The following is a 27943-nucleotide window of genomic DNA, read 5'->3' on the forward strand; positions in this document are numbered from 1 at the left end:
TTAGATAAAAACATTTGCCTGGAGGAGCTTAGGAGAATTAATGGCGCATAACTGTGACTTCTTTGCTTGCATCTTCAGAAACAGCTCTATTTCCATCTTTAATATCTCTGTCTTTCCTTTTCGGGGTTCTTTTGAAGGCCCTGACTTGGAGTTACACACTATGGTTCTTTACTGCAGCGGGACCGCTCTCGGGGTTTCACAACTGGCCGTTATTCGGTACGCCAAGGACGTGGCCTAAGAGCTTAGCTCGGCTTCAGAGGGCCGAGATCTTGTGGCTCTGGAGACAGACGGATCAAAGGGCAGTGTCTGGGCAGGTGTGTCGTGGGAGATGGAAAATCTAAGGCTATGTGCCCAGATACCCAAGATCTTTGGGCACAGAGCTCCGAAAAAGTGACCGAATGGAATTTTAACATGATAAACCAGCAAGTTATTTGTTATGTCTCCCCTCTTGCATATGAAACGGAGACACTCCTTTCTCCCTTATTAAGGAGGGGTGGGAGAGAGAGGGGGGTGGGGGAGAGAGGGGGGTGGGGGAGAGAGGGGGGAGAGAGGGGGTGGGGAGAGAGGGGGGTGGGGGAGAGAGGGGGGAGAGAGGGGGGTGGGGAGAGGGGGGAGAGAGAGAGAGCGCGCGCGCGCGCGCCTGTGGTATGTTGAATACCAGGTGAACGAGTAGTCTTTGGAGTACTGCAAGTCTGTGTCTTTATCGTTGCTTTGCTCACGCTCGAGTGCTTGGTGGTGGGTGGCAATGCTTTTTTTTTGCCAGTGGGGGGGAGGGGGGATCGTTGCTTGCTGCTGCTTACATATGGGAGGAAGGGGAGCCGGGGGTGGTGGGGCGGGGGGCTTTGGGGTTCTGATGTTTAACTGTCATTCATTCTTTGGGGGCACTCCTGTTTTTCGTGGATGGTTGTGAAGAAAAAGCATTTCAGGATGTATATTGTATACATTTTTCTGACATTAAATGTACCTTTGAAACCTTTGAGATAATTTCCCAAGGTACCTTCATCAATGCACACCTCATACCTACGAGAGGTAATGAGGATTGAACTGGTCAAGACAGATTGGAGAACATTACTTGTGTGACTGATCATGAATCAGCAATGACAAGCACAAGGAAAAACCAATGAATGACAACAAATGGTCATTTTTACTGGGAACATAAATAAAACAGAAAAGGTAGCTCAACTGTGGATAATGGGAAACATGGATAATATTAGATCCAAGGAGGAGATACAAATTGGCCTGAAAAAAAGCATACCCGATAACTGACAACAGTTTAGAACTCAAAGAATGACCAAATGATTAATAAGAAAGATCAGTGTAAAAGCAAGCTGAAAATTGGAAGAATTGATACAGTGAAGAACGAACAATTAGTGAAGACAGGAGTAGATCCTTTACAATCAGAATTTATAACAGGGAACAATGAAATAATGGTCTAATTGAACAAATATTTTAATGCCTTCATTAAGGAGGACACAACACCTGCCAGTAACTTTAGGGGCACAGTGAAGGATAAAGAAACTAATGGCCATTGGTATCTGTAAACAAAACTGTGTTGGATAAAATTGAAAATATTGTCTCAGATGGGAGAGTAGGCATGTACTCTTAATCATTGAAGAAGCAACCAGACAAGCATTTGAATCACACAAACACGAGAAAATCTGCAGATGCTGTTAATTCAAACAACACACACAAAATGCTGGTGGAACACAGCAGGCCAGGCAGCATCTATAGGGAGAAGCACTGTTGACGTTTCGTCAGGACTAACTGAAAGAAAAGATCGTAAGAGATTTGAAAGTGGGAGGGGGAGGGGGAGATCCGAAAGGATAGGAGAAGACCGGAGGGGTTGGGATGAAGCTAAGAGCTGGGAAGACGATTGGCAAAAGGGATACACAGTTGGAGAGGGAGAGGATCATGGGATGGGAGGCTCAGGGAGAAAGAAAGGGGGAAGGGAACACCAGAGGAAGATGGAGAACAGGCAAGGAGTGATTGTGAGAGGGACAGAGAGAGAAAAAGGGGGGGGGGGCAAATAGATAGATAAATAAATAAGGGATGGGATAAGAAGTCCAGCATTTTGTGTGTGTTGCAAGCATTTGAATCACCAAGGCTATGGGGGCAAGACTGCACCCAAGGAGTGAGTAATCTGTGGAATTCTCTACCACAGCAGGCAGTTGAGGCCAAACGTTAAATAAGATCTAGTGGCAAAAGAGATCAAGGGATAAGGGGAAAAAGCAAAAACAGTGTAAATTTGGATCATTAGTCACGACTACATTGAATGGTGTTGGAGTTCAAAGGACTAATGACTTACCCCAATTTCAAGTTGGCTTCAGTCATTAAGGTAGTGTGGGAAAACAAGACAATCAGTTCCTCAGTACTGCTCTCATGACCAATTTGTTTTGGGAAGCTTTGACTAAGAGCTAAACATTAGCCACAACACTTCAGACAACTTATCTGTAGTTCTTCAAAAGAGAACTAAGCAATCTTTAGAGACAGCACCACTCTCCCTCAGGACTGGATGAAAGGTTTCATGTAGGTGTCTATGCTAAGCCTCTTGACTGAGCCTGAACATAAACCTTCTAATGCCAGTAGAAAAACTAATCAATCAAGACCTGGCCTACAGTTAAAATCTATGGGAAGCTGTGACTGTGTTTCATATCACCAGGAACTAGATTATGACCTTTAACTAATTTTCTGAAGGGTCTTTGCAAGCAAGGAAGTTTGATCTCATTCTGAATCTAGTTTGAACATGATACCCAAGAGGTGAAAAGTCTACATGTAAATTATTAAATACTTAACCAAAACTTGTAACTCTTTTCAAATAAGACCACTTACAAAACATTTCACAAAACAGAAATCTTTACACAGCTGACAAGGAAATATAGATAGGTGTAAACTTGAATCCAATTAATTCCATAACATTTCTGTTTTAAAATTATCAGCGTGCTAACAATATTTTTAAACCATACCTAAGTGCAGTCTGTAGAGCCTGGGCCCCATAATATTTTAGGTTTAATTCTAGACTTTTCTGCAAAAATCGAATTGCAAGGTCATAATCCAGTGCAGTTTGGAGCATTAGGCTGATGTTACTCTGTAGACACACACAGGAAAAGAAACAGAGTGAATTTTTACACTGATCAGCTCAGAGTCCATTTCACTGAACATTGCATCGTATTGTCCTGAGGCTTCTGTATTGACAGAGTCTTCTTTAAAACCATTACGTTATTATATTTTGTAACTCCAGAAACTAATCAAAAGAAATGCATGGGAACCATTCTGTGTACGTAACTTTTCTTTAGCAAAGCACTGACATATGACATGGTGGCACAATGACATATGCCATTCACATACTTATAACCCATAATGAATTATGCTCAACCATATTTATAATATTACTCAAATATTACTGAATTATTAAATACACTGCAGCAATACTACATTTGAGGACAATAAAATGATTGGGTGGAGTGCAGATTGTGAGAAAGATGCAGGGAAGCTCGACTGTGCATTGGACAGGCTGGGCAGATGGGTGAATGCAAGGAAGAAGCAGCATAATGTAGACTTATTCCACTTTCAATCCCCATTTCCAAAATGATGAATGAAGAACAGGACCAAGCTCAATATTCTACCCTGGAAAGGGAAGGGAACATTGCAAATATTGTTCAAAAGATTATGTACATTGGTAGTGAGTGAAAATAAATGTAGTAACTTCTATGTAATTTGTTCTGAAAGTTTCTAAATTGATGAACAAAAAACTTCTAGTGTGATCACAAATATCTACATCTGCTGCATGTGGCCCTTGGCAACATCGTAAGGAATGTCATCAAGTTATACTTGTATGGAACCAAAGCTGACATGCATTCAGTCCCATATTTAACTTGTTTACTTGCCCTTAAAAAAGACTTCCATAGGTTGTACCTGTACTTCTTGCATCGTTCTGAATCACAGGTCTTGAATGCCATAGATCTAGCCCTCAGCAGACTGCAAATCTCCTAGTTCATCCATGGCTTTTGGTTTGGGCATGTTCAGTATGTTTTCAAAGGTACCACACTCATCCTCTTAAGTCTTGACAAAGTCGGTGATAACTGTGATATATTCATTCAGATTCAAAGACAAATCCCTGAATATGGCCCAGTCAATGCTCCTTCACTTCTCTTAACCTCACCACTGGTGCCTTCTCTGCCTGTATGCTGAAAATACAAGTACAGCCAGGTGATTGGACTTTCCATAGTGTGGGTGTGGGATGGTATGATAGGCATTCTTGATGGTGGTTTAACAGCAAGCAATCGTGTTGGTTCCTCTGGTTCCACAGGTGATTTGTTGGTGATAGTTGCTTGGCAATTTCCTCAAGCTGGTCTGGTTGAAATCCCCTGCAATGATAGGGAAGGCATAAAGGTGCTCCGTTTCCTGACTGCTGATCATGATGCTCAGATCCTCCAGTGCCTGCCCAACACTACTGGCATGGAATGTACACTGCCATCAGGATGATGGTGGAAGACTCCTTCAGCAGATAAAACAAACAACACTTGATCGCTGGATGTTCCAGGTCAGGTGAGCAGGACTGAGACAGAACTGCCACATCTGTGCACCACAATTTGGTAATAATGAAGCATATTCTGCCTCCTCTTCCTTTAAGAGATTCAGATGTTCTGACAACATAGTGGACAGTGAAGGCCATAGGCTGCAATGCTGCATCCAAAATGGTGGGGTTGAGCCATGTTTCCGTGAAGCAATGTACACAGCAGTCACTGATGTACCTCCGGTACTGCAATCTTGCTCTGAGATCTCCAATTTCCAGAGACTGTACATTCTACAGCAGGATAATAGGGAGTAGGGGTCTAAAGACTGTGTCTCCAGCAGGATAATAGGGAATGGGGGTCTAAGGACTCTGTTTCCATCATACTTGCAGTCCAGCATGCTTTCTGCCAATAGTCTTATTCATGCTATTGTTTCTTCATGACCAGGTCTTCCAACTGACTTTCCATCTGCCACCATTGAGAAACTCAGTTTAGAGATTTAAGAAATTAATTTAATGGCTATGCTTTTTCATACCTCTGCAACCTCATCCAATGGTACAGTATATAAATGGCATGGATGAATATGTAGATAGTTGAGTTAGTAAGTTTGTTAGACAGTACAAGAATTGGGAGTGCTGTGGATAATGTAGAAAGCCGGCAAAGGGTACAGCGGGATATAGATCAGTTGCAGATATAGGCAGCGAAATGTTAGGTGGAGCTTAAGCCAACCAAATGTGAAGTGTTGCACTGTGGGAATTTTGACTACTAGTTTAATTAGTTTGCCAAAGCAATGTGGGCTGTTCCTGTGCTGTACAGTTAAATCTCCTTCCTGTCCACAAGAGTATATTCCAGAAATGCCTACATTAAAACCCACTCCACCCCCAAAAGCAAAACAAAAACTGTTATGAAAACACTTACATCAAGGACAGCCATTTCCGGGTGGTCTTCTCCAAAGACAGTGAGCATCAGGTAGCGAGCGCGGTACAGCAGCCTCAGTGCTGTTGAATTCTGATTGTTAGCAAAGCAGTAAAGGCCCAGTCTGGTCTGTGAACATAAAAACAATAGTGGTGAGCATCATGTAACAAATTACATGTTGGTTAGTAGAATAATTGCGTATTGTGAATTACTCCTATTCTCCAGATGGGTGATTAGAGTATCAGTAAGAAGCTGATAGACCTGCAAGGGAGAATAGATAACAATGAAGTGACTGGGTATTATGTTTTCTAACTTCAAAACATACAACTAATGGAAAGAAAAACACAGAGCCGGGAAATGCAAGTGCTGGGTTTTGTTTTACTTTTAGTGAGGTGCACACTTTTGACATAGTGGCATAATGGCATATCCCATTCACCTACTCCTTACATATAACCAGTAATTAATTTTGTAAACAACAAAGAATGCTGAAATCAAATATATTTACAATATTACTGAAATATTAAATACACAATACTCCTCCCTGCCTAGTTATGAACTCCAACTCAATATAGAATGCATCTCAACTTAAATATGTAACATATTGTTCTCTAGTCATATGCACAGTATACTGTATAATACAAATACTATATAGACATCCACAGCTTAGTAAATTTATAAATTGCCCCATTCAGGCCTAAAAATTACATCACTGTGGTGGATTTTTTCCTTTATAGGATAATGTCTTTCCTGACAAGGGGATCACTCTGCTTGTGGCGTGAAATAATCTCAGGTTCTGGGGCCTCCTCCATAATGGATGTAGGAGTTGACTCTGGCATTGCAGGAAGTGGTTCTGACAGCTCAGGATACCTTTCTTCTCTAACAATTGACTCTGCTCTCCTCAACTGATCGAGGTGTCGTCGCCAGATGACATCAGACACAATTTCCACTGTGTAGGAGAGTGGTCCTGTTCAGTCTTTAATCTTTCCAAGTACCCACTTTTGATCACCCCTGTAGTCCTTTGCCAGGACTGCTTGTCCAGGAGTGAAACACTGAACCTTCTTGCTTGAGGAGCCCTCAGTTGGTCTCAGCCATTTGCCCTGCATACTCTTTCCAGGATTGGGTCTGAGATCCAAGTGTGAGTGCAAGGGGCAAGCCGGGAACAACATAGCTGCTGAGTTGATGGTTGTGGAGTGTGTAGCATTGCGATATGCAAGAGAAGATTGGCAAAATTCTAATTCAATATAGTGTGCTCTGTTGACGTTGCTTGAAGTGCATCCTTTAGACTCTGGACAAATCTTTCCACCAAGCCATTTGCAGCTGGGTGGTATGGTCCAGATGTAATATGTCTTATTCTGTTCAGTTTCAGGAATAGCTGAAACTATTCTGCAACAAACCGTGATCCATGGTCACTGACCAGGTGTTCTGGAACACCAGGCCTTAAGAAGGGGCTTCTCAACACATCAGTGTGTAAGTTTCAGCCATTTTGTAGCTGCATCCACTACCACCAAATGTGTGCCCATGAATGGTCTGGCAAAATCCACAAGAATCCTCTATCGGCAATGCAGGACATTCCCAAAGATCAAACGGTACTGCTCTTGGCATCTTCTGGATGTGTTGGCATCCTGAACAAGTCCATGGCAAGCTGTTCGACCTGCTGATCCATCCCAGGCTACCAAACAAAGCTTTCATTTTGACCACCCCTAGATAACTGGCATACAACTCCACCAACACTTTAGCTCTCAGCTTAGATAGTACAACAACTCTCAATCCCCACATAAGGCAACAACCATTGAGAACAAGTTCATCCTGACACTGGTAAAAATGAAGTAACTGGAGTTTCTGCTGTACATGACAGCTACTTTGGGTAGCCATGCAGACCTGAGACAGTGTGGAGTCTTTTCTGGTTTCCCTTTGGATCATCTCTGCCATAAAAGAAAGACTATTTATATTAGGGAGAAAACATCAAAGAGAGGTCTCCTCAATTGCCAATTTTTCAGTTATTTCCTTTTCCAAAGGTAAACAGGACAATCCATCAGTATTTCCGCGACTAGTTGTCCTCTTGAATTTGATTGTGTAATGGTGTCCTCCGAGGAACAGACCCAATCTCTGCACTTATCCTGCTGCTGTTGGTGGAACACCCTTCTGTGGATTGAAAATGGGCACTAGTGGTTGATGATTAGTAATGAGGGCAAGCTCTCTCCTATGCAAGTACTGGTTGACTCAAGCCAGACTCAAGGCCTCTCTGTCAATCTGCGTAATTTTTCCCTGCAGTGGCAAGGGAACCTAATGCAAAGGCTAATGGGGCGTTCACTTCCATCACTCATAACATGTGAAATGACTGCACCTATACCATATGATGAGGCGTCACAGGCAAGCTTCACCGGATGACGTGGATCTTAATCTGTGAGTACAGTGTTTGACTTCACCATTTCCTTTGTCTTTTGGAAAGGCTACTCACACTGCTTTGTCCATTGCCATTTCTTCCAGATCTGCAGCAATGAGTTCAAGGGATAATAGACAGTAGGTGCAGGAGTAGGGCATTTGGCCCTTCTAGCCAGCACCGCCATTCACTGTGATCATGGCTGATCATACACAATCAGTACCCCGTTCCTGCCCTCTCCCCGTATCCCTTGACCCCGCTATTTATAAGAGCTCTATCTAACTCTCTCTTGAATGGAGCACAGTGGCCAGGCTTGGCAGGAACCTTTTATAATAATGCACAAACCCCAAGAACAACCACAAGAGTGACACGTCCTTTAGTCTTGGGGCATCCACCACTGCTTGAATTTTCTCACCACACTCGTGTAAATCTTGTGCGTCAATGGTGTGACCACAGTAAGTGAGGCTTGGTTTAAATAATTCACTCTTGTAGTATCATATGCTGAGCCCATAATCTTCTCATCTTTTTAACATTGTTTTGAGATTTGGGAGATGTTCTTTGTCATCCTTACTGGTGATAATGATGTCGACCAGGAAACACCAAGTGCCTGGGCAGCCTTGCAGCATGCGGTCCATAGCTTTCTGCCAGAGTGCAGGTGCAGATGGAGTTGCTACTCCAAAGATAAGCCTATTATAGCAATAAAGCCCTCTGAGTGTTTATGGTGAGGAATACTTTGGACACTTCTTCTATCTCTATCTGTAGGTAGGCCTCAGCTAAGTCCACTTTGCTTAAATGTTTTCCTCCAAAGTTCAAAGTACATTTATTATTAAAGTATGTATACATTATATGACCTTGAAATTCAACTCCTAACAGGCATCCATGAAACAAAGAAGCCAAAAAGAACCATTAAAAAGACTGTCAAACGCCCAGCATGCAGAGGGAAAAAAATACAAACCATGCAAACAATAACCGCATGCAAATAGTGTTCTGAACTGAAGGACTGCAAAGAGAGTCTGTCTGTCCAAAGAGAGATGTTTAGTTCAGCACAGAGCAGAGCAGTGAGCTAAACTGGCCCGGACCTTGCCTTGGGCTATGATACCCTGATCTTTTCAATCTGGCCCGGTGGCTAAATCATTGTCCAAACACTGGGTTCAGTCATCTCAATATGCTCTGGGGCCAGGACCTTGCCACCTCCAGAAAGGTTTACAAAGATATCCTATATCCTGGGCAGAGGGTACTGATTTACTTACAGTGCTGGGTTGATGGTGACCTTAAAATCACCACACATCCTCACAGACCCATTCTTCTTTGCAAATGGGACCACTGGTGCTGCCAATGGCCTTCACACAAACTTGGAAAGAATTCAGCCTCCATGCGATCTAACTCACGGACTACTTTATCACGGATGGTATAAGGAACCTGGCAGGCTTTGTAAAACTTGGGTGTGGCATTTTCAATTAACACTATTTTACCCCTGATATGTTTGAATGTTCCAATGCCATCCTTGAACACTGCTGTGGCATCATCCAGTAACTTCCTTAATTTGCTTTCGGTTGACTATTGCAGGGAATGTGGCCATGCAACTGGTGGATGGGTCTCCAATCAACTTGTAGTTGTCTCAGCCAATCATGACATCACAATGCTGGCCCTCCTGTTTTCACCACATATAAGCCCATGTGGCTTCTTAGTTGTTGTATTTCATGGTTACGAATATCATTCCCACAGAAGTAATCTTTTCTCCAGTGTAAGTTTTTAGTTGAATATCTGCATGCTTCAGTTGAGTTATGCCATTCAAACTCATTTTGTGGAATGACTGAAACAGCTGCACTAATATCCAATTCTGTTTTAATTAATTTGCCTTTCATTTCTGCGTGTCTCCTGTTAGTTTTCACATTGTAAAGCTACCCAGTCATACGTCACTCTCATCATGATCAGATTTTTCACTAAACCAACAGCACGCAGATTAGTGTTCTTTTTGTAACTGCAACTTGGCTTTTTATCTTCTTCTCTTCTCTGTGCGGTCCATTTATGTCTGTCTGCCTGATATACTCTTTTGCATCTGTCCTATTTTGTTGTGTTTTCTGCAAGTTTCTCCTTTAAATCCGTACTGGCCTGGTATATATGAACCCCTGCCACCACAGTAACACAAAGCTGTTTGGCCAGACAGGTTACTGTTCAGATGTTCCAATTTTGTTCATGCTCACTTTCATTTCTGAATGCAGCTCAATTGTGTCTCTGGCTGTTATGCTCACTGATACAGTGATTTCAACTGCTCACTTAAATGCCAGTTGTGTAGCAGTAAGGAGCCATTTTTGAATGCTTTCTTGTAAGATTCCACACACTAAAAGATCTTTCAAGTGCACCATTAAGCTCATCACTGAACTGACGATGCTCAGTTTTTCAGCTCAGCCATATAGGCTAAAATAGATTCCCCTTTCTTTTGATTCTGCTTATGAAACCTCAAGTGTTCTGTAATCAACAATGGTTTTGGTTCTAAATGTTCCTGCATTATTTTCATGATATCAGCAAAGCTCATTTCGGCTGGTTTGGTTGGAGCAGTTAAACTTCTAAGCAAACTATATGCTCTTCCACCTAATACACTCAGCAAAACTAGCACTCACTTCTCATTGGCTATTGTATTTGCTTCAAATTACTGCTCAATTCGTTCCACATATGGCATCGATCTTTCCAATGTAGCCAGCAATTTCTGCTTTTTAATTATTTATTTTTATTATCACCCAGTATTCACTGTTCATGAACCCATAAATTTCATCCATCTACTGCCTTTTTATTTTAAACTCAACCTTCTCTGTCTCCTCCCAGAGAAGCATATGCTGCACTTAACAGGTAGGTAGTCACTTCAGTTTCATTTGAAACTTCCTTGTCGCCACTCCAAAATATTGAAACTAATTGAAAGAAAAACATGAAGCCAGGACATGAATGTCCTTAGTTTCATTTTACTTCTAGTTTAGTGAGGCGCATACATATAACGTAGTGGTGTAATGATGTTTGCCATTCATGTACTCTTTACATAACCCGTAATGAACTATGTAAACAACAAAGGATACTTAATCAAACAATATATTTACAATATTACTCACTGGGGAAATGAAATTGATGAGATATCTACAAGGCCCCATACATTTTGTCTTGAGGGAAAGCAAATCATTCCCTTAAGCAGAGAGTCAGCTCCCTGATTTAAACTGTAAGCAACCAGCTACACTGTAATGCTAATACCAGGAGCATAGCTCCAGACGGCATTGCTCTCGGGATCTCAGGACCATGCGAGCTTCTCCACTGCGACAAGGTGACAATCCACGGAGAAGAAAGATGTCATGAACAACTTCAACCTTTGTACATGGCACTCATCCACCTCACCAAAGCCTTTGACTCAGTATCAAGGGAACTCCTATGGGATGTCCTATCCACCTATGGATGCCCTGAAAATTACATTTGAATCCTGAGACTCCTCCACGATGGCATGCTTGCCACAGTCATGGTCAGCAACAGTAACTGTGAGCCTTTTCAAATTAGGTCAAGAGTAAGGCAGGGATGCGTGATTGCTCCAACTTTGTTCACCATCTTCATTGCGACAATCATCCACATCATCAAGGATGACCTACCCCCAGGAATTGAAATTGTCTACAGAACAGATGGCAGACTTTTCAATCTTGCTCGTCTCAAGTCCAAAAACAAGACATCCACGAGTTCCCTCATCCAGTTCCAATACGCAGATGACAACTGTGTTGCAGCTCTCTCAGAAAACCACCTACAACAGATTCTGACTGCCTTCAACCGTGCATACACAAAACTTGGACTTACCATCAATTCCAAAAAGACTCAGATCATCTACCAACCGTAACCAACTGAGACAAATCAGATAGACCATCAATTCAACTTGGCGAAATAACCCTGGAAAATGTGGACCACTTTCCATATCTTGGAAGTCACCTCTCCTCCAATGTAAACCTTAATGACGAGATACAACATTGTCTTAAATGCGCTGGAACAGCTTTTGAACGTCTCCGAACAAGAGTCTTTCATGATCGTGACATCCAAACAGACACCAAAATGTTAGTGTACAAAGCAGTGGTAATCCAAATGCTCCTGTATGCATCAGAAACGTGGACAACATACCAACAACATCTGAAGGCACCTGAAAAGTTCCATCAACGCTGTCTTCGAAACATCTTAAATATCAGCTGGGAAGATAGAAGAACCAATGTCAGCATGCTAAATGAAGCAAAATCAATGGGCATTGAAGCCTACATCATCAAGAACCAACTAAGATGGAGCAGTTATGTTGTTCGGATGAAAGACGAATGTCTGCCGAAACAAATCTTCTACTCCCAGCTTAAAGAAGGCAAATGTAAAAGAGACGGACAACAGAAGAGATTCAAAGACGTCTTAAAAGCCAACATGAAGAAATGTAACATCGACATCAACAATTGGGAAACCAATGCCAAGGACAGGAAATTCTAGCAAGCCATCATCTGAGAAGGAACAGCAACTTTCGAAGCCAACAGATGTGCAGAATTAGAAGAAAAGAGAAGAAAATGGAAAGAGAGGCAGCAACAACCAAAGCCCGATCTGCAATCTGGAACTACCTGTCCTGAATGCGGAAGAACTTTCAAAGCCAAGATTGGACTCATGAGCCACTTGAGAGCCCATAAATAGATCAACAGAATGAAGACCATCACCCTCGACCTTGAGGGATAGCCACGACAATGACGAATGCTAATAAAGTCGGCCCTCCTTATCCGTGAGTTCCACATGTGTGAATTCAACCAATCACGAATCAAGAAAACCTGGAAGTGCTCTTCCAGCACTTGTTGGTCGAGCATGTACAGACCTTTTTTTCCTTGTCATTATTCCCTAAACAATGCAGTGTAACAACTATTTTACATAGCATTTACATTGTATTAGGTATTATAAGTACAGTCGGCCCTCCTTATCTGCAATTCCAAATGTGTGGATTCAACCGACCGTGGATCAGGAAACCCAGAAGTTCTCTCTCCAGCACTCGTTATTTGAGCATGTACAAACTATTTTTTTCTTGTCATTATTCCCTAAACAATACAGTATAACAACCATCTACATAGCATTTACATTGTATTAGGTATTATAAGTAATCTAGAAATGACTTAAAAGTACATGCAGTTCCCGGGTTATGAACAAGTTCCATTCCTGAGTCCGTATTTTAGTCAGATTTGAAGTCGGAACAGGTACATCCAGTATTATTTAGCTTCAGTTAGTCAAATGTTTCTTAGTATATAGTACATGTTTTACCTTTCTATGCAAATAAAACACTTAAGAAACATACATATTTCAATAATTAAACCACTGCATTGCTTAGTAATAACTGTAGCTTTTATCCGGGCAGGGCCTTTCACATGCTCCATTAAAATTGTACCGATCATTGACCGACTGTAGCCTAACACTTTTCCAATGACCGATGGCGTTTCATCTCTTTCCGATCACTTTATGACTTACACCTTACTTTCAATCATGATCGTGATTATTCTCGTGAACAGAAACACCACGGATTCAGAGCTGCACCGCCAGGTCCTAATGTCCACCGCACTAAGCATGTTAAATAAAGTCCAGGGTTCCACTGGGTCCTAAAGACCAGCGCACTGAACCAGGTTAAATAAGGGTCTCGAGCATCCACAATTTTTGGTATCCGCGGGGGTCTCAGAACCAATCCCTCGCAGATAAGGAGGGCCGACTGTAATCTAGAATGATTTAAAATATATGGGAGGATGTGCGTAGGTTATCGTGGATCGGGATTGAAAAAAAAAATCGTGAATTCTCTTACTAAGCAAGTCGGAACAGATACATCTGGTATTATTTACCGTCAGGTAGTCAAACGTTTGTCTTAGTATATAGTATATATTTTACCTTTCTATGCATATAAAACACTTAAGAATGTATGTTTCAGTGCCGGGCTCAGAAACAGAAGTTCCCGAGTTCGATCCAGCGGCAGATCACTCCCAAGTGCGCTCTCCATCCGTGCCTGGTTGATGTGGAGGATCAAAAACCCAAAACCCAATAATTAAACCACTGCGTTGCTTAGTAATAACTGTAGCTTTCATCGGGGCAGGGCTGTTCTCACTTTATCCTTTAAAATTGTTCCGATTGTTGACCAACTGTAGCCTAACACTTTTCTAATGACCGATGCCGTTTCACCTCTTTCCGATCGCTTTATTATTTCCACTTTATTTTCAATCATGATCATCTTCGTGAACTGAAACACTACGAATTCAGAGCTCTGCTGTTGGGTCCTAATGTCCACTGCACTGAAACAGGTAAAATAAGGTCTGGGGTTCTGCTGGGTCCTAAGGTCCACCACATTGAGACAGGTTGAATAAGGGACTTGAGCATCCATGTTTTTTGGTATCCACAAGAGGTCCCGGAACCAATCCCTCGCGGATAAGGAGGGCCGACTGTACAAAGTAACACGCTAGTCAAAGGAAGGTTTTTAAACAAGAGTTTAATTACAGAAGGAATGATAATGATTGGCTGCAGCATTAGCAATGTTTTTTTACAATATCAAACTTTTAAAATAACTATCAGCTACAGCTTTTTGCTTCTGGCAAGAACCAAAATGTATGAACAAATAACAATAAGCACTATGGATAGTGATACTGGCTACATCTTTGTAGGAGTAACATACCTATTTCCTGTCTGTCCGTATTGTATTTTGTGTTGCACATTTATTATGGGTAACTTGCCACATGGTTTGGGGACAAGGTCAAAAAAAATTAGTACAGCTAAGTTGTTCTCATTAGTTTGATTAGTTTAGTTGAGAGGCAGTGAGCTGGGTTTTTTTTTGTTGACCGCTAATTCCGCTGAAGTACGTTAATTTTAAGCTGGCTGATGGCGTAGTGGCATCAGTGCCAGACTTCGAGGTGAGTGGTCCTGGGTCCGAACCTGGCTGGCTCCTTGTATGCTTTCCATCCATTCTGGGTAGAGCTTTGATCTAGCAACTCGGCCTCATAAAACAGACAAAATGCCAAAGCAATGGCAAGGTTGCCGCCTGATGTGCCACAAGGCGCGGAGAGAAATAACAACAATGCTAACTTGAACACTAATTACTCTTATTTCGCTAATTTTAGTTTCATTAGTTTTTTTTTTAAACTGCTGCGAGATCGTTCGTCTTTGTTGGTTTCATAATAAAGGGTCGAACGTACTTTTCTCGACTCAAAGCACAGTTATTTGGAAGCACGACGTACAGTGTCAATTCCCACACTCAGCTGCTCAGAGGCTTTGATTTGTTTTTAAGTAGCCACTACAATCTTAATTGGCACTTTTCTGTGTATTCATAAGGGGGTTTACTGGCAAATGTTAAATGCATCAACCTTTGGCCATTTTAATAACAATATTATTACTATTTCATTGTTGAAGATAATAGAAACACCATCAACATGCCTCCATTTCTATTAACTTCACAAGAAACGAGAAACCTGGATAATAACGAACCTAATTACATTCCACAATAAAGCCCTCAGGTTCCATTCCTGTTCTCCACTGAGTTAACCAATTTCAGCAGTGTGTGCAAGGCATTCCGATTGGCTTCTGCTTCCTTAGTTTAAAGAGGGAAAAGCACTCATTGTTTCTCTTCAGCATCATGTGAAATGCATATATGGTACACACTTGCTAGGTTTAGTTTTCACTGTGAAAGTGTTGTGCTGAAATTATGTGTCAATAACAACTGAATGGAATCGACGTGTGCAAACAAATTCCAGTGTGCTGGTCATACAAAATGAACTAGAAGGGTGAATGAAGAATAAAATGATAACTCACATATTCACGAATTGTGTTGGGGTGATCGAAGCCAAGGATCCGCTCGCTGATTATTACAGCTTCTTGCTGGTTCTTTATAGCCTGTATGAAAGAGGAAGTACATTAGTGATCATAATGAAAGAGATACGTAATGGCATTTGAGAAAAATCACTTCAGTCTGTGAACAGTCCTCACAGCACAATCGTGACACAGGTAACCATTACTCATACTTCTCAACTTGTTTGTAGTCTTTGACAAAGCTGGCATTCCCCAAATCTCTCTACCACCATTCAACAGGACCGACTGCAGTAACAGTCCATCTTCCTGCATCTGCTTCAATACATTTGGTTCTCCCCAATGATTACGCTCCAGCTCTCCACTAATCATCCATCTGCTGCACTTAAGTAATCTCAATGGTTCCATTTAATATCAAAGAATGTATATGATATGCAACCTGAAATTCTTACTCTTCACAGACATCCATGAAACAGAAAAGCCCAAAGAATGAATGAAAGAAATACACAAGAACCCCAAAGCCCATTTGTAAATACCTGATTATCCACGTGTATCTTGAAAGCACAACAGCTTTATTTCACTGTAATTCCCCTCAACCCCTCAGCTGTGTCTAGATGTGTTGGATTACTTGCTGATATTGTGAATAGAAATAAGAAAAACATCTTCTCCTAATAAAGCCATTTCCTTCAGTGCCCATTATGTTCTATGATCTAGCCTGTGTCTGATTTTCTCTTCTTGGCAAGTACCCAAAATTGAACAGACTGTCTTGTTTGATCTTGCAATGAGTTTTAAATCTCTTATTCTTGGCACCTGTAAGCCGACAACTTTAAAAATCACTCCAGCCTCACCTCAGTCAACAGGTGGTGGAACCCCCATCCACATATTTCATCTCAAGATTTAACTCCTCCAGTACATTCCAAATTGACCTCCCTCACCCCACTCTCCATAAACTTGAGGTCATCCAGCTATGTTGCCCATGTTCCATTCAGTCACCTTTGCTTGTTGACCTATTTTGGTTAAGCAGTGCTTTGATCGTAAAACTTGAATTCCTCTTTTCAAATTCTCCATGTGTGGTGAACTACATATACCTGTCTGGACACGCCCCCCCACTGACTGCTCCTGTGGCTCCTCCCACAGACCCCGGTGTAAAAGCGATTGGAGACACAGACCCTTCCTCAGTCTTCAGGATGTCGTGTGATAGTCACTTGCTGCTTGTGCTTTCTTCCAGCCAATAAAAGCCCACCTTAACCTACGTCTCAGAGTTATTGATGGTGCATCACAATGTCTCCTGTGTCTCTGCACTTCCTCCAGGCCTTGAAACCCATAAACATCAGCATTCCAGTTCTAGATTCCTCCACATCCCCAATTTAAAATTGTTCCAAAATTGACTCCTGGGCCCAAACTCTAGAATTTATCTCAAAAGCTCTTATCCATTTATAAAACATACCATTTTCCCTGGGCCTTTCGTCATGCATACTGGTATCTCCCTCTAGGATTTGATTTCTTTTTGTATACAATATGATATGAAGCACCTTTGTTATCTTGCTATTTTATATACTTTCTCTGTTGTTACACCATATTTAATCTATTCCATATACTTACATTTATTTTTCCCCTTTCTATATTATCAAGTACTGCACTAAACTGCTGCTGCTAAGTTAACAAGTTTCACGACACATGCTAGTGAACAATACTATCAACATACACATAGGTGATAGTATACCTGATTCTGATAAGAAGGTGGTAGCTGCTGTTGATCACAACGTGCTATCCATAAAGGCAAGTCCACAGCCACACTAACATCACTGTGATTGAACTATCTAGAGCAGGGGTTTCCAACCCCTTTTATGCCACGGACCCCTCACATTAACCAAGGCATCCGTGGACCCAAGATTGGGAACCCCGAGATAGTGAGCTCTGCAAATCAAGAATGAGGAAGTTTCTTCTGTCATCACAAGGCAGAAGATCTTAGAAACAGTATATTAAATACAACAAATCCTTTCGCAATCTCTTCTATTACTGATTCTACTGTTTGGTATGTCTCCATCATTACACTTCCACTTCATAAATGTCCCTGTGAGCACCAGTGAAGAGTGGTTTTAAAAAAAATTGGGAAATTAACTGCAGATCTTTCAACTGCCTGTCCATTGATTTGTTCAAGAGATCAGTGTTGAAGCACTGAGACGGCAATTGGTATAGTCATAGATATGCCGAGATTGTATATGAATAGTATTGAACGCTGCATATCTCCAGATTAAGTCAGCAGATAGAGACCATTTGAAGCATGTATTTCACATGCAGCTTAATGTGAAGAATTATTGTATAATCAGATCCTCCTGTCCACTTGAAAAACTCAGCCACAGGTACAATAAAATCAGGATCCAACAATGCAGGTAAAAGATAGGCAATTATTGAACATTTTTAGTCTGGGAATAAAACTTCCAGCACACTGTTAGAAGTATTTACTCACCTCGGGAATATCATCCATGACATAATTCAACTGTGCAAGCAGGTGCAAACAACCACAGACATCCGAGTGCAAAGGTCCATACACGTTTTTGAACAAATTTAAAGATTCTTTAATTAATTGAAAACCTTCCTTAATATTTCCTAGAAATAAAAACAATAAGAGGAGGGTTTAAGCTAGTTTGGCAGGGGGATGGGAACCAGGCAGCGGGTTAGGAGGAGGAGGGATGGAGAGGAAGGTAGATAACAAGGCCAGTAAAAGCAGGCAGGAACAGGGCAATAGATACAATGGAATAGTTTGATCGTTTAGAAGTGTTTATCTTTTAACGCTAGAAGTATTATGGCTAATGGTGTTGAACCCAGAGCATGGATCAGTATATGGAACGATGATAATGTGGCCATGACAGACAGAGAAAGAGACACAGACACACAGAGAGACAGAGACAGACTGACAGACACACACAGATTGCACGACTCATCAGGGACAAAACCACGGCTGTACTTGGATGGCATAATGGAGGGCTCGTCCACCGAGTCTATATGGATAGAACTCAAAAGTAGGTAGGGTGCCACTAGGAAATTGAGGAACAGATACACAGGCAGATTATGGAAAGGTGTGAGAACAATAGGGCTGTTGTCATGGAGGATTTCAACTTCCCAAGTATAAACGGGGACCTTCTGAGTGCAAGCAGTTTAAAAAGTGCACGAGCAGAGACTGGAAATCTGGTCAGGGTTGATGGGAAGATGAATGCTACTAAATACAGAGAGATCCTGGATAAAAACCTGCTAGCCTCTGCCAGAAAGCTTAAACTGGGGAGGAAGTTCATCCTCCAGCAGAACTGCCAGAGCAACCATGCAGTGGCTTCAATGAAGAAAACTGATGTCCTTGAGTGGCCCAGACAGCTCAAGATTGTTGTCCACCACCACCCCCAACTAACATGGCACAGGAGGAATTCATCACATTGTGCAAAGCTAATAGAGACTTTATCCAAAAAGACTACTGGCTGCGATAGCCATGAAAGGTGGTTCAACTAAGTACTGATTAAGGGGAACACATACTTTTGAACTGCTGACTTTTCAGTTTTTGAACTTTTAGTTTTTTATGTTTTACACTTCCCCTGTTTTTTTTGGGGGGGGCCTACTGTGAGAAATAGGGCATGTGATTTATAAATAAAAATTCTCAGTTAAGTTGATCAAAATAATAAAAATAATGATTGATCCCAAATGGGAAATACTTTTGTTACTGCAGCAACATTTAAAAACACACTTAGCAGTGTGCAAGCTTAACTGATAACAAGCTACAGAATGAATACACAATAATAATGTACCAATGTGCAATAAAGCACGAAATAATAAAACAGGGTCTATTCTGTGTTCTCCTGTCGCACAAAGATGAACTGTTGTACGTGCTTATTGCATTTGGTAGGAAAGATTTTCTGTAATGATACTTTTGACGGTGGAGCTGAACGAGTCTCCCAGACTCCTGCACGGCCACATCTGCGCCAGGTGAGTCGAGCTGCAGCTCCTCCGGGACTGTGTTAGGGAACTGGAGATGCAGCTCGATGACCTTCGTCTGGTCAGGGAGAGCGAGGAGGTGATAGAGAGGAGCTAGGGGCAAGTAGTCACACCGGGGCCTGGGGAGACAGATAAGTGGGTAACGGTCAGGAGAGGGGAAGGCAGGAGTCAGATGCTGGAGAGTACCCCTGTGGCTGTACCCCTTGATAATAAGTACACCTGCTTGAGTACTGTTGGGGGGGCAAAACAGGGGGGGGTCAGACAAGCAATGCTGTGCACACAGGAAAGAAGCATGGATGGCAGTTTGTCTCCCATGGTTCGGGATGTTTCTGATCGCGTCCACAGTATCCTGAAGTGGGACAGAAAATAGCCAGAGGTCGTGGTACAAATTGGTACCAATGATATACACAGGAAAAGGGAGGAGGTCCTGAAAACAGACTACAGGGAGTTAGGAAGGAAGTTGAGAAGCAGGACCACAATGGTAGTCATCTCGGGATTACTGCCTGTGCCACATGACAGTGAGTATAGGAATAGAATGAAGTGGAGGATAAATGTGTGGCTGAGGGATTGGAGCAAGGGGCAGGGATTCAGATTTCTGTATCATTGGGACCTCTTTTGGGGCAGGCCTGACCTGTACAAAAAGGTCGGGCTGCACTTGAATCCCAGGGGGACCAATATCCTGACGGGGAGGTTTGCTAAGGCTATTGGGGATGGAGAGTTTAAACTAGAATTGCTGGGGGGTAGGAACCAAACTGAAGAGACAGAAGAAGAGGCGGTTGGTTCACAAATAGAGAAAGCTTGGAGACGGTGTGTGAGGGAGGATAGGCAGGTGATAGAGAACGGACACGCTCAGACCGATGGTTTGAGATGTGTCTATTTTAATGCAAGAAGTATTATGAACAAAGCGGATAAGCTTAGAGCGTGGATCAGTACTTGAAGCTATGATGTTGTGGTCATTAGAGAGACTTGGATGGCTCAGGGACAGGAATGATTACTTCGAGTGCCAGGCTTTAGATGTTTCAGAAAGGACAGGGAGGGAGGCAAGAGGTGGGGGCGTGGCACTGTTGATTAGAGATAGTGTCACAGCTGCAGAAAAGGTGGATGCCATGGAGGAATTGTCTATGGAGTCTCTGTGGGTGGAAGTTAGGAACAGGAAGGGGTCAATAACTCTACTGGGTGTTTTTTTATAGACCTCCCAATAGCAACAGGGATGTGAAGGAGCAGATAGGGAGATAGATTCTGGAAAGGTGTAATAATAACAACAGGGTTGTTGTGGTGGGAGATTTTAATTTCCCAAATATCAATTGGCATGTCCCTCGAGCGAGGGGTTTAGGTGGGGTGGAGTTTGTTAGGTGTGTTCAGGAAGGTTTCTTTACACAATATATAGATAAGCCTACAAGAGGAGAGGCTGAACTTCATCTGGTATTGGGAAATGAATCTGGTCAGGTGTCAGATCTCTCAGTGGGAGAGCATTTTGGAGCTAGTGACCATAATTCTATTTCCTTTACAATAGCATTGGAGAGAGATAGGAACAGACAAGTTAGAAAAGCGTTTTAATTTGCGTAAGTGGAAATATGAGGCTATTAGGCAGGAACTTGGAAGCATCAATTGGGAGCAGATGTTCTCAGGGAACTGTATGGAAGAAATGTGACAAATATTCTCGGGATATTTTCTTGAGGTTTTGCATAGGTACACTCCAATCAGACAGGGAAAGGATGGTTGGGTACAGGAACCATGGTGTAAATCTAGTCAAGAAGAGCTTATGAAAGGTTCAAAAAACTGGGTATTGATAGAGAACTAGAAAATTATAAGGCTAGCAGGAAGGAGCTTAAGAAAGAAATTAGGGGACCCACAAGGGGCCACGAGAAAGCCTTGGTGGACAGGATTAAGGAAAAACCAAGGCATTCTACAAATATGTGAAGAGCAAGAGGATAAGACATGAGAGAATAGGACCAATCAAGCGTGACAGTGGAAAAGTGTGTATGGAACCAGAGGAGACAGGAGAGGTACTTAATGAGTACTTTGCTTCAGTATTCACTACAGAAAAGGATCTTGGCGATTGCAGGGATGACTTACAGCAGACTGAAAAGCTTGAGCATGTAGATATTAAGAAAGAGGATATGCTGAAGCTTTTGGAAAGCATCAAGTCGGATAATTCAACAGGACCCGATGAGATGTACCCCAGGCTACTGTGAGAGGCAATGGAGGAGACTGCTGAGCCTCTGGCGATGATCTTCGCATCATCAATGGCGACGGGAGAGGTTCCGGAGGATTGAATTGTCGCAGATGTTGTTTCCTTATTCAAGAAGGGGAGTGGAGATAGCCCAGGAAATTATAGACCAGTGAGTCTTACCTCATTGGTTGGTAACTTGATGGAAAAGATCCTGAGAGGCAGGATTTATGAACATTTGGAGAGGCATAATATGATTAGGAATAGTCAGTGTGGCCTGGTGAAAGGCAAGTCGTACCTTATGAGCCTGATTGAACTTTTTGAGGATGTGATTAAACACATTGATGAAAGTAGAGCAGAAGATGTAGTGTATATGGATTTCAGCAAGGCATTTGACAAAGTACCCCATGCAGGGCTTATTGAGAAAGTAAGGTGGCATGGGATCCAAGGAGACATTGCTTTGTTGATCCAGAACTGGCTTGCCCACAGAAGGCAAAGAGTGGTTGTAGATAGGCCATATTCTGCATGGAGGTCGGTGACCAGTGGTGTGCCTCAAGGATCTGTTCTGGGACCCCTACTCTTCGTGATTTTTATAAATGATCTAGATGAGGAATTGGAGGGATGGGTTAGTAAATTTGCTGATAAAGGTTAGGGGTGTTGTGGATAGTGTGGAGAGCTGTCAGAGGTTACAACGGGTCATTGATAGGATGCAAAACTGGGCTGAGAAGTGGCAGATTGAGTTCAACCCAGATAAGTGTGAGGTGGTTCATTTTGGTAGGTCAAATATGATGGCAGAATATAGTATTAATGGTAAGACTCTTAGCAGTGTGGATGATCAGAGGGATCTCGGGATCCGAGTCCATAGGACACTCAAAGCTTCTCGCAGGTTGATTATGTGGTTAAGTAAGCATACAGGGCAATGGCCTTCATCAATTGTGGAATTGAATTTAGGAGCTGAGAGGTAATGTTGCGGCTACATAGGACCCTGGTCAGACCCCACTTGGAGTACTGTGCTCAATTCTGGTCGCCTCACTACAGGATGGATGTGGAAACTATAGAAAAGGTGCAGAGGAGATTTACAAGGATGTTGCCTGGATTGGGGAGCGTGCCTTATGAGAATAGGTTGAGTGAACTCTGTCTTTTTTCTTTGGAGCGATGGAGGATGAGAGGTGACCTGATAGAGGTGTATAAGATGATGAGAGGCATTGATCGTGTGGATAGTCAGAGGCTGTTTCCCAGGGCTGAAATGGCTAGCATGATAGGGCACAGTTTTAAGGCGCTTGGAAGTAGGTATAGAGGAGATATCAGTTTAAGTTTTTTTTTTAAAAACAGAGTGGTGAGTGCATGGAATGGGCTGGCAGCGACGATGCTGGAGGCGGATACGATAGAGTCTTTTAAGAGACTCATGGACAGGTGCATGGAGCTCAGAAAAATAGAGAGCTACGGGTAACCCTAGGTAATTTCTAAGGACATGTACGACACAGTTTTGTGGGCTGAAGGGCCTGTATTGTGCTGTAGGTTTTCTAGGTTTCTAAGAGTCTGTCTGAAAGGGAGCTCCACTGCTTATTCAGTAGGTCATGGAGAGGATGTGTCAGATTGTCCATAATGGATTACAATTTGCTTAGTGATCTCCTCTCCACCACTAACACAGAAGAGTCTGGATAGCGGCCAAGGTTGGATCCAGCCTTTTTGATGATCTTGTTTAGTCATTTTGCATCCCCAGCGCCGATCCTGCTCCCCCAACACAAAGCAGCAAAGAAGACTGGACTCATTGTAGCAGACCGGTAAAAGATCTCCAACATCCTGCTGCACACATTGAAGGATCTCAGCTTCCTTAGAAAACAGAGTCTGCTCATCCCCGGTTGAAATGCTCATTAATGTGAACAAAGGGTTGGGGGTTGAATACTTTTACAGGCACCGTAGATCATTTGCAGATATGAGCAGAGAAATGGCAGATGGAGTTTAACCTGGCCAAATGTGAAGTGGTACACCGTGCTAGGTCAAATGTAAAGAGACAGCACACCGTTTAGGGGAAGATCTTTAACAGCATTGATGAGCAGAGGGATCTTGGGGTCCAAGTTCATAGCTCCCTGATACAGGTTAAGAAGGCATATGGCATGCTTGCCTTTAATAGTTGAGACACTGAGGTTCAGCTTTATAAAACTCTATTTGGGCCATATCTGGATTATTGCATACTGAAGGAAGTTGAGGCTTTGGAGAGGGTGCAGAAGAGTTTACCAGTATGCTGGCTGGATTGAAGTGCACATGCTATAATGAGATGTTGGACAAACTTGGTTTGTTTTCTATGGAGCAGCAGAGGCTGAGAGGATACTTGATATTGGTATATAGATTATGAGAGGCATAGACAGAGTAGAAAGACAATATCTTTTCCCAAAGCTTGAAATCTCCAATACCAGACAGCATGCATTTAAGGTGTGAAGGGGTCATTTCAAAGGAGATGTAAATGACAAGTTCTCCCCCCACTCCACAAGAGAGTGGTGGGTGCCTATAATGCACTGCCTGGGGTGCTGGTAGAGGCAGAAAGGTTAGGAACTTTTAAGAGACATTTAGATATGAATATAAGTAAGATGGAAGGATATGGACATTGTGTAGGCAGAGAGATTAATTTAGTTCTCCGTTTGATTACTAATTTAATTGGTTTGGCAGAACATTGTGGGCTGAAGGGACTTTTCCTTTGCTGTACTTTTCTATGTTCTATTATAAGAGTTGAAGTTAGCAATACAGAAGGAAATAAACTTTCTGATCACTATCAATTCTGCCCTTTGAAAGAATTGTTCTTGGAACGAGGCAGCAAAATTCCAAAATTCACAAGAATCTTAATATTTTTAAGGAAACCGTGAAATAAAAATAGAATGGTCAACAAGTAGTCAGCAAGTCAAGCAGCATTTGCACGGGGGGGGGGGGGGGGGGGGGGGGGAGGAGGGAGGGGGTTTCCGGTCATCAGAACGGTATTCAATTGAATGCCATTGAACCAAAATGCTTACTCCATTTGCTCTCCACAGATCCTGCCTGGCCTGCTGACTATTTTCCGGCATGTGCCCTTGTTTGCTGTTTGATATTAAAAGTGGGAGGGGTATTATCAAAATCTGTTACACACCACCATCAGCACGGTTGTAAAATTTAGTGGCACACAATAATCAGTCTGGCTTCCACAGTGTAGCCTTTCACAACGTGGAGCAGCTCTGGCTCTGAAATCTTGCTGTATAACGGGTGTCTGTGGACCACTTGCTTAATGGTATTGGTCCATGGCATAAAAAAGGTTGGGAACCTCTACTCTACAAGGTCCTCTTTTCCAGATCTAATTTTACTCTCGGCCTTAATGACATCTAAGGAAATATCAAACTCTCTCTACATGAGCCCTCTTTTAAAGACCTTGCTTATTCCCTGTTCTACCAAGAAGTACATTTTCTTTTCAATGTGATTGCGTACCTTTCTGAATTTTAGTTTTTGCTTGCTGATAAACCTTCTCAGCATCTGTTGCTTTCACAATAATATGCTTGAACACAGGGAATGTGTTAAGAATGTCGTCCTCCGTGAAAGTGGGTTTGTGACGATTGTCAAAATTGTAATCTCGCAGCAGAACCTAAGAGAAAATATTAAAGAACATTATAAACAACCCAATAAATCAAAAAATGCTTATGGCTTGAAATGACTCTGCAAGTACATCATGCATCCCCCTCAAAAGGTAGAAATAATCCAAAACACAAGAGATTCTGCAGATGCTGAAATCCAGAGCAACACACACAAAATGCTGCAGGAACTCAGCAGGTCAGGCAGCATCTATGGAAATGAATTAACAGTCAACATTTTGGGCTGAGACGCTTCTTCAGGACCAATATCTCATCGGTAATAAAGTTGAAAAGATCCAGAGCAACCAGGGTGGGGTGTCCAAGAAGAGGAGGTGGTTTGGAGATGGGAAAAGGGGTCACTGGTGTGAGATGGGGAATTCTTGTCAAAGAAGTGGGCTTGGAGACAGACTTGGTGCTGAGGCAAGCACCAAACTCACAGAGGTGTGGGTGAAGGGGGCAAAAGCAAACCCCTTGCTGGGGATAGAATATTCCACCTCAGGGAGGGGAAGGTCAGAGGGAATGGTGAAGGCACAGCTGGCATCAGAGGGGGGAGGGGAGGTGATGGCATCAGTGGAGGGGGGAAGGTTGGGAGGAAGAAGGAAACTCTGAGGACCCAAGAGGTGTCAGGGGAGCCTGAGAGGCTCAGAGTTGGAGACTGGTGATGCTGGAAGGGGAACCCAAGGGTCCAGCGGCAGCGAGGAAACTCTCAGATTAGAGGTGATGGCAGCTGAGGTCCGGGCTGGACCCAGAGCTAAAGGTCAAGTAATTTGTGGTCTGAAGGCATCCAAATATGTTAAATTATAAAACATTGGGTAATATGTTTGCTGGGGTAGCTGAACTGCCACTAAGACTCAAATACTCATGAGATGGAGTTGCAGAGGGACAAAACAAACCTTTGTAATCATCCTCCTCCTCCTCTGATCAATGCTGAAAGGTACACAAAATTGAACATCTAATTCATCAAGGTCCAGATTATCCACGAACTTTCAACACCAAAATAGTTTATGAATTCCAAGTGATATTTAGCATATTTAGTCTTTGGGAAAGAGGAGTTCTCAGATGAGCCAAAAGATGATAAACTTCAGTAGAGCTCCTTCAGGACTTATTAATAAGGGGAACTCAAGATTCAACCGAGGGTGGGGGGGGGGGGGGGAGGAGTTACTTTTCTTTTATCCCCAATAAATGTAAAGTTGTCTTCTTTGTGTTGGCAATCGCTTGCTAAACTATTTGGTCAAAAAAGACCAGGTGAAACAACCCCAAACTCTTCTCATGTAGAATGCCACTGTTCTCAAGGAGGACTCTGGGACATTAGGGCCAATAAGATTTTGTTTCTCCATAATATCCACCCAATGACTTAGCAATTTTCTCAACCCCATGTCTGCCATCAAACACTTGATATCAGTTGCCTTCTGGTCTCTGCTTTGACAATGATTATCAATCTTCCCTTAACAGTACATGGCCTCCTGACTTAATTTAACACAAACTGGTTCAATTCGGTGACTGGCTCCAAATCTACTCTCTAAAATTTTGATTAAAATATCATGGAATTAATTACTGAATGCATCAGTGCCGACTTGGATTCATTTGATTAGAAAAGATGTAGTGACTGCAGAAACCAAAACAATGGTAGCATAGCAGTTAGCACAATGCTATTACAGTTCCTGGTGTTGGAAATTCAGAGTTCAATCCCAGCATCCTCTGTACACCCTCCCCGCAGAATGTGGGGGTTCTCTCTGGGTGCTCCAGTTTCCTCCCACAGTCCAAAGACGTACTGAGTAGGTTAATTGGTCATTGTAAATTGTCCAGTGATTAGGCTAGGGTTAAACTCAGAGTTGCTGGGCAGTGTGGTTTGAAGAGCAGGAATGGTCTATTCTGTGCTGTATTCTAAATAAATAAATTTCATTATCTTCCTATGAAGTGCATTAAACCTCATTGAAAGTGTGATTTAAATGAAAATTGTGGTAAACAAAATTCAACAAGAATTCTCCCTGTTGACTTCTAAACTGATTTGATTTATGGTACAATTTAAGCTTCTCAAATTAATCCTGGGGGACGTCACATGATGACGTAGGATTGAGACGTGGAAATCCAGCTCTCCCGTAAAAAACTAGTACAATAATGTTTAAGTGAAGAAAAGTTAGTAAATACTTTTTAAAAATTACTTATAAACTACTCAGGATTGTCTTAAGATATGTCTCCTAAACAGAAGCAGAAGAAAGCTACTACTTTGAAGACAACACAAGTTGGAAAAGAATCAAGGCCGGCAGCCATGAAAGAGCCTCGGGCTCAAGTGCATTTGACCTCTGGCGATACAGAACAGGAAACTGCGGCAACATCAACCATTTCCAAAAAAAAAAGAGCAACAGGAATTGCGCATGTGTGAAGGAAGGGGCATGCGCAAACACGAGCAACCCAAACTTCAAATCCCAGCTATGATCGGAACTGAAAGTGAAAATTAGGTGGAATCAGATTCTCTGGATAAATCAGACGAAGACGAAGAGACAAACAAAGAAGAGCAACAGGAAGAGGTTGGAGGTGATATTGGAGACATTAAAAAATCTTTGGTGCAAATAATGCATGAATTAAAAGCATTAAA

General features: G+C 42.3%; 1 protein-coding gene across 1 annotated transcript in view; it reads right to left on the reverse strand.

Annotated features, from left to right (window-relative positions):
* Window positions 1-27943, reverse strand: part of LOC140738444 (clustered mitochondria protein homolog) — a 93370-nt gene that overhangs the window by 14505 nt on the left and 50922 nt on the right. Inside the window, exons 18-22 of the mRNA XM_073065731.1 lie at window positions 25208-25361; window positions 18077-18216; window positions 15613-15693; window positions 5430-5555; window positions 2964-3085 (exon numbers count right to left, since the gene is read on the reverse strand). Of these exons, the coding sequence (XP_072921832.1) occupies window positions 2964-3085; window positions 5430-5555; window positions 15613-15693; window positions 18077-18216; window positions 25208-25361 (623 nt within the window). The remainder of the gene's footprint in view (window positions 1-2963; window positions 3086-5429; window positions 5556-15612; window positions 15694-18076; window positions 18217-25207; window positions 25362-27943) is intronic.

The sequence above is a fragment of the Hemitrygon akajei genome, chromosome 14 (genome assembly GCF_048418815.1).
Source record: "Hemitrygon akajei chromosome 14, sHemAka1.3, whole genome shotgun sequence".
Classification (NCBI taxonomy): Eukaryota; Metazoa; Chordata; class Chondrichthyes; order Myliobatiformes; family Dasyatidae; genus Hemitrygon; species Hemitrygon akajei.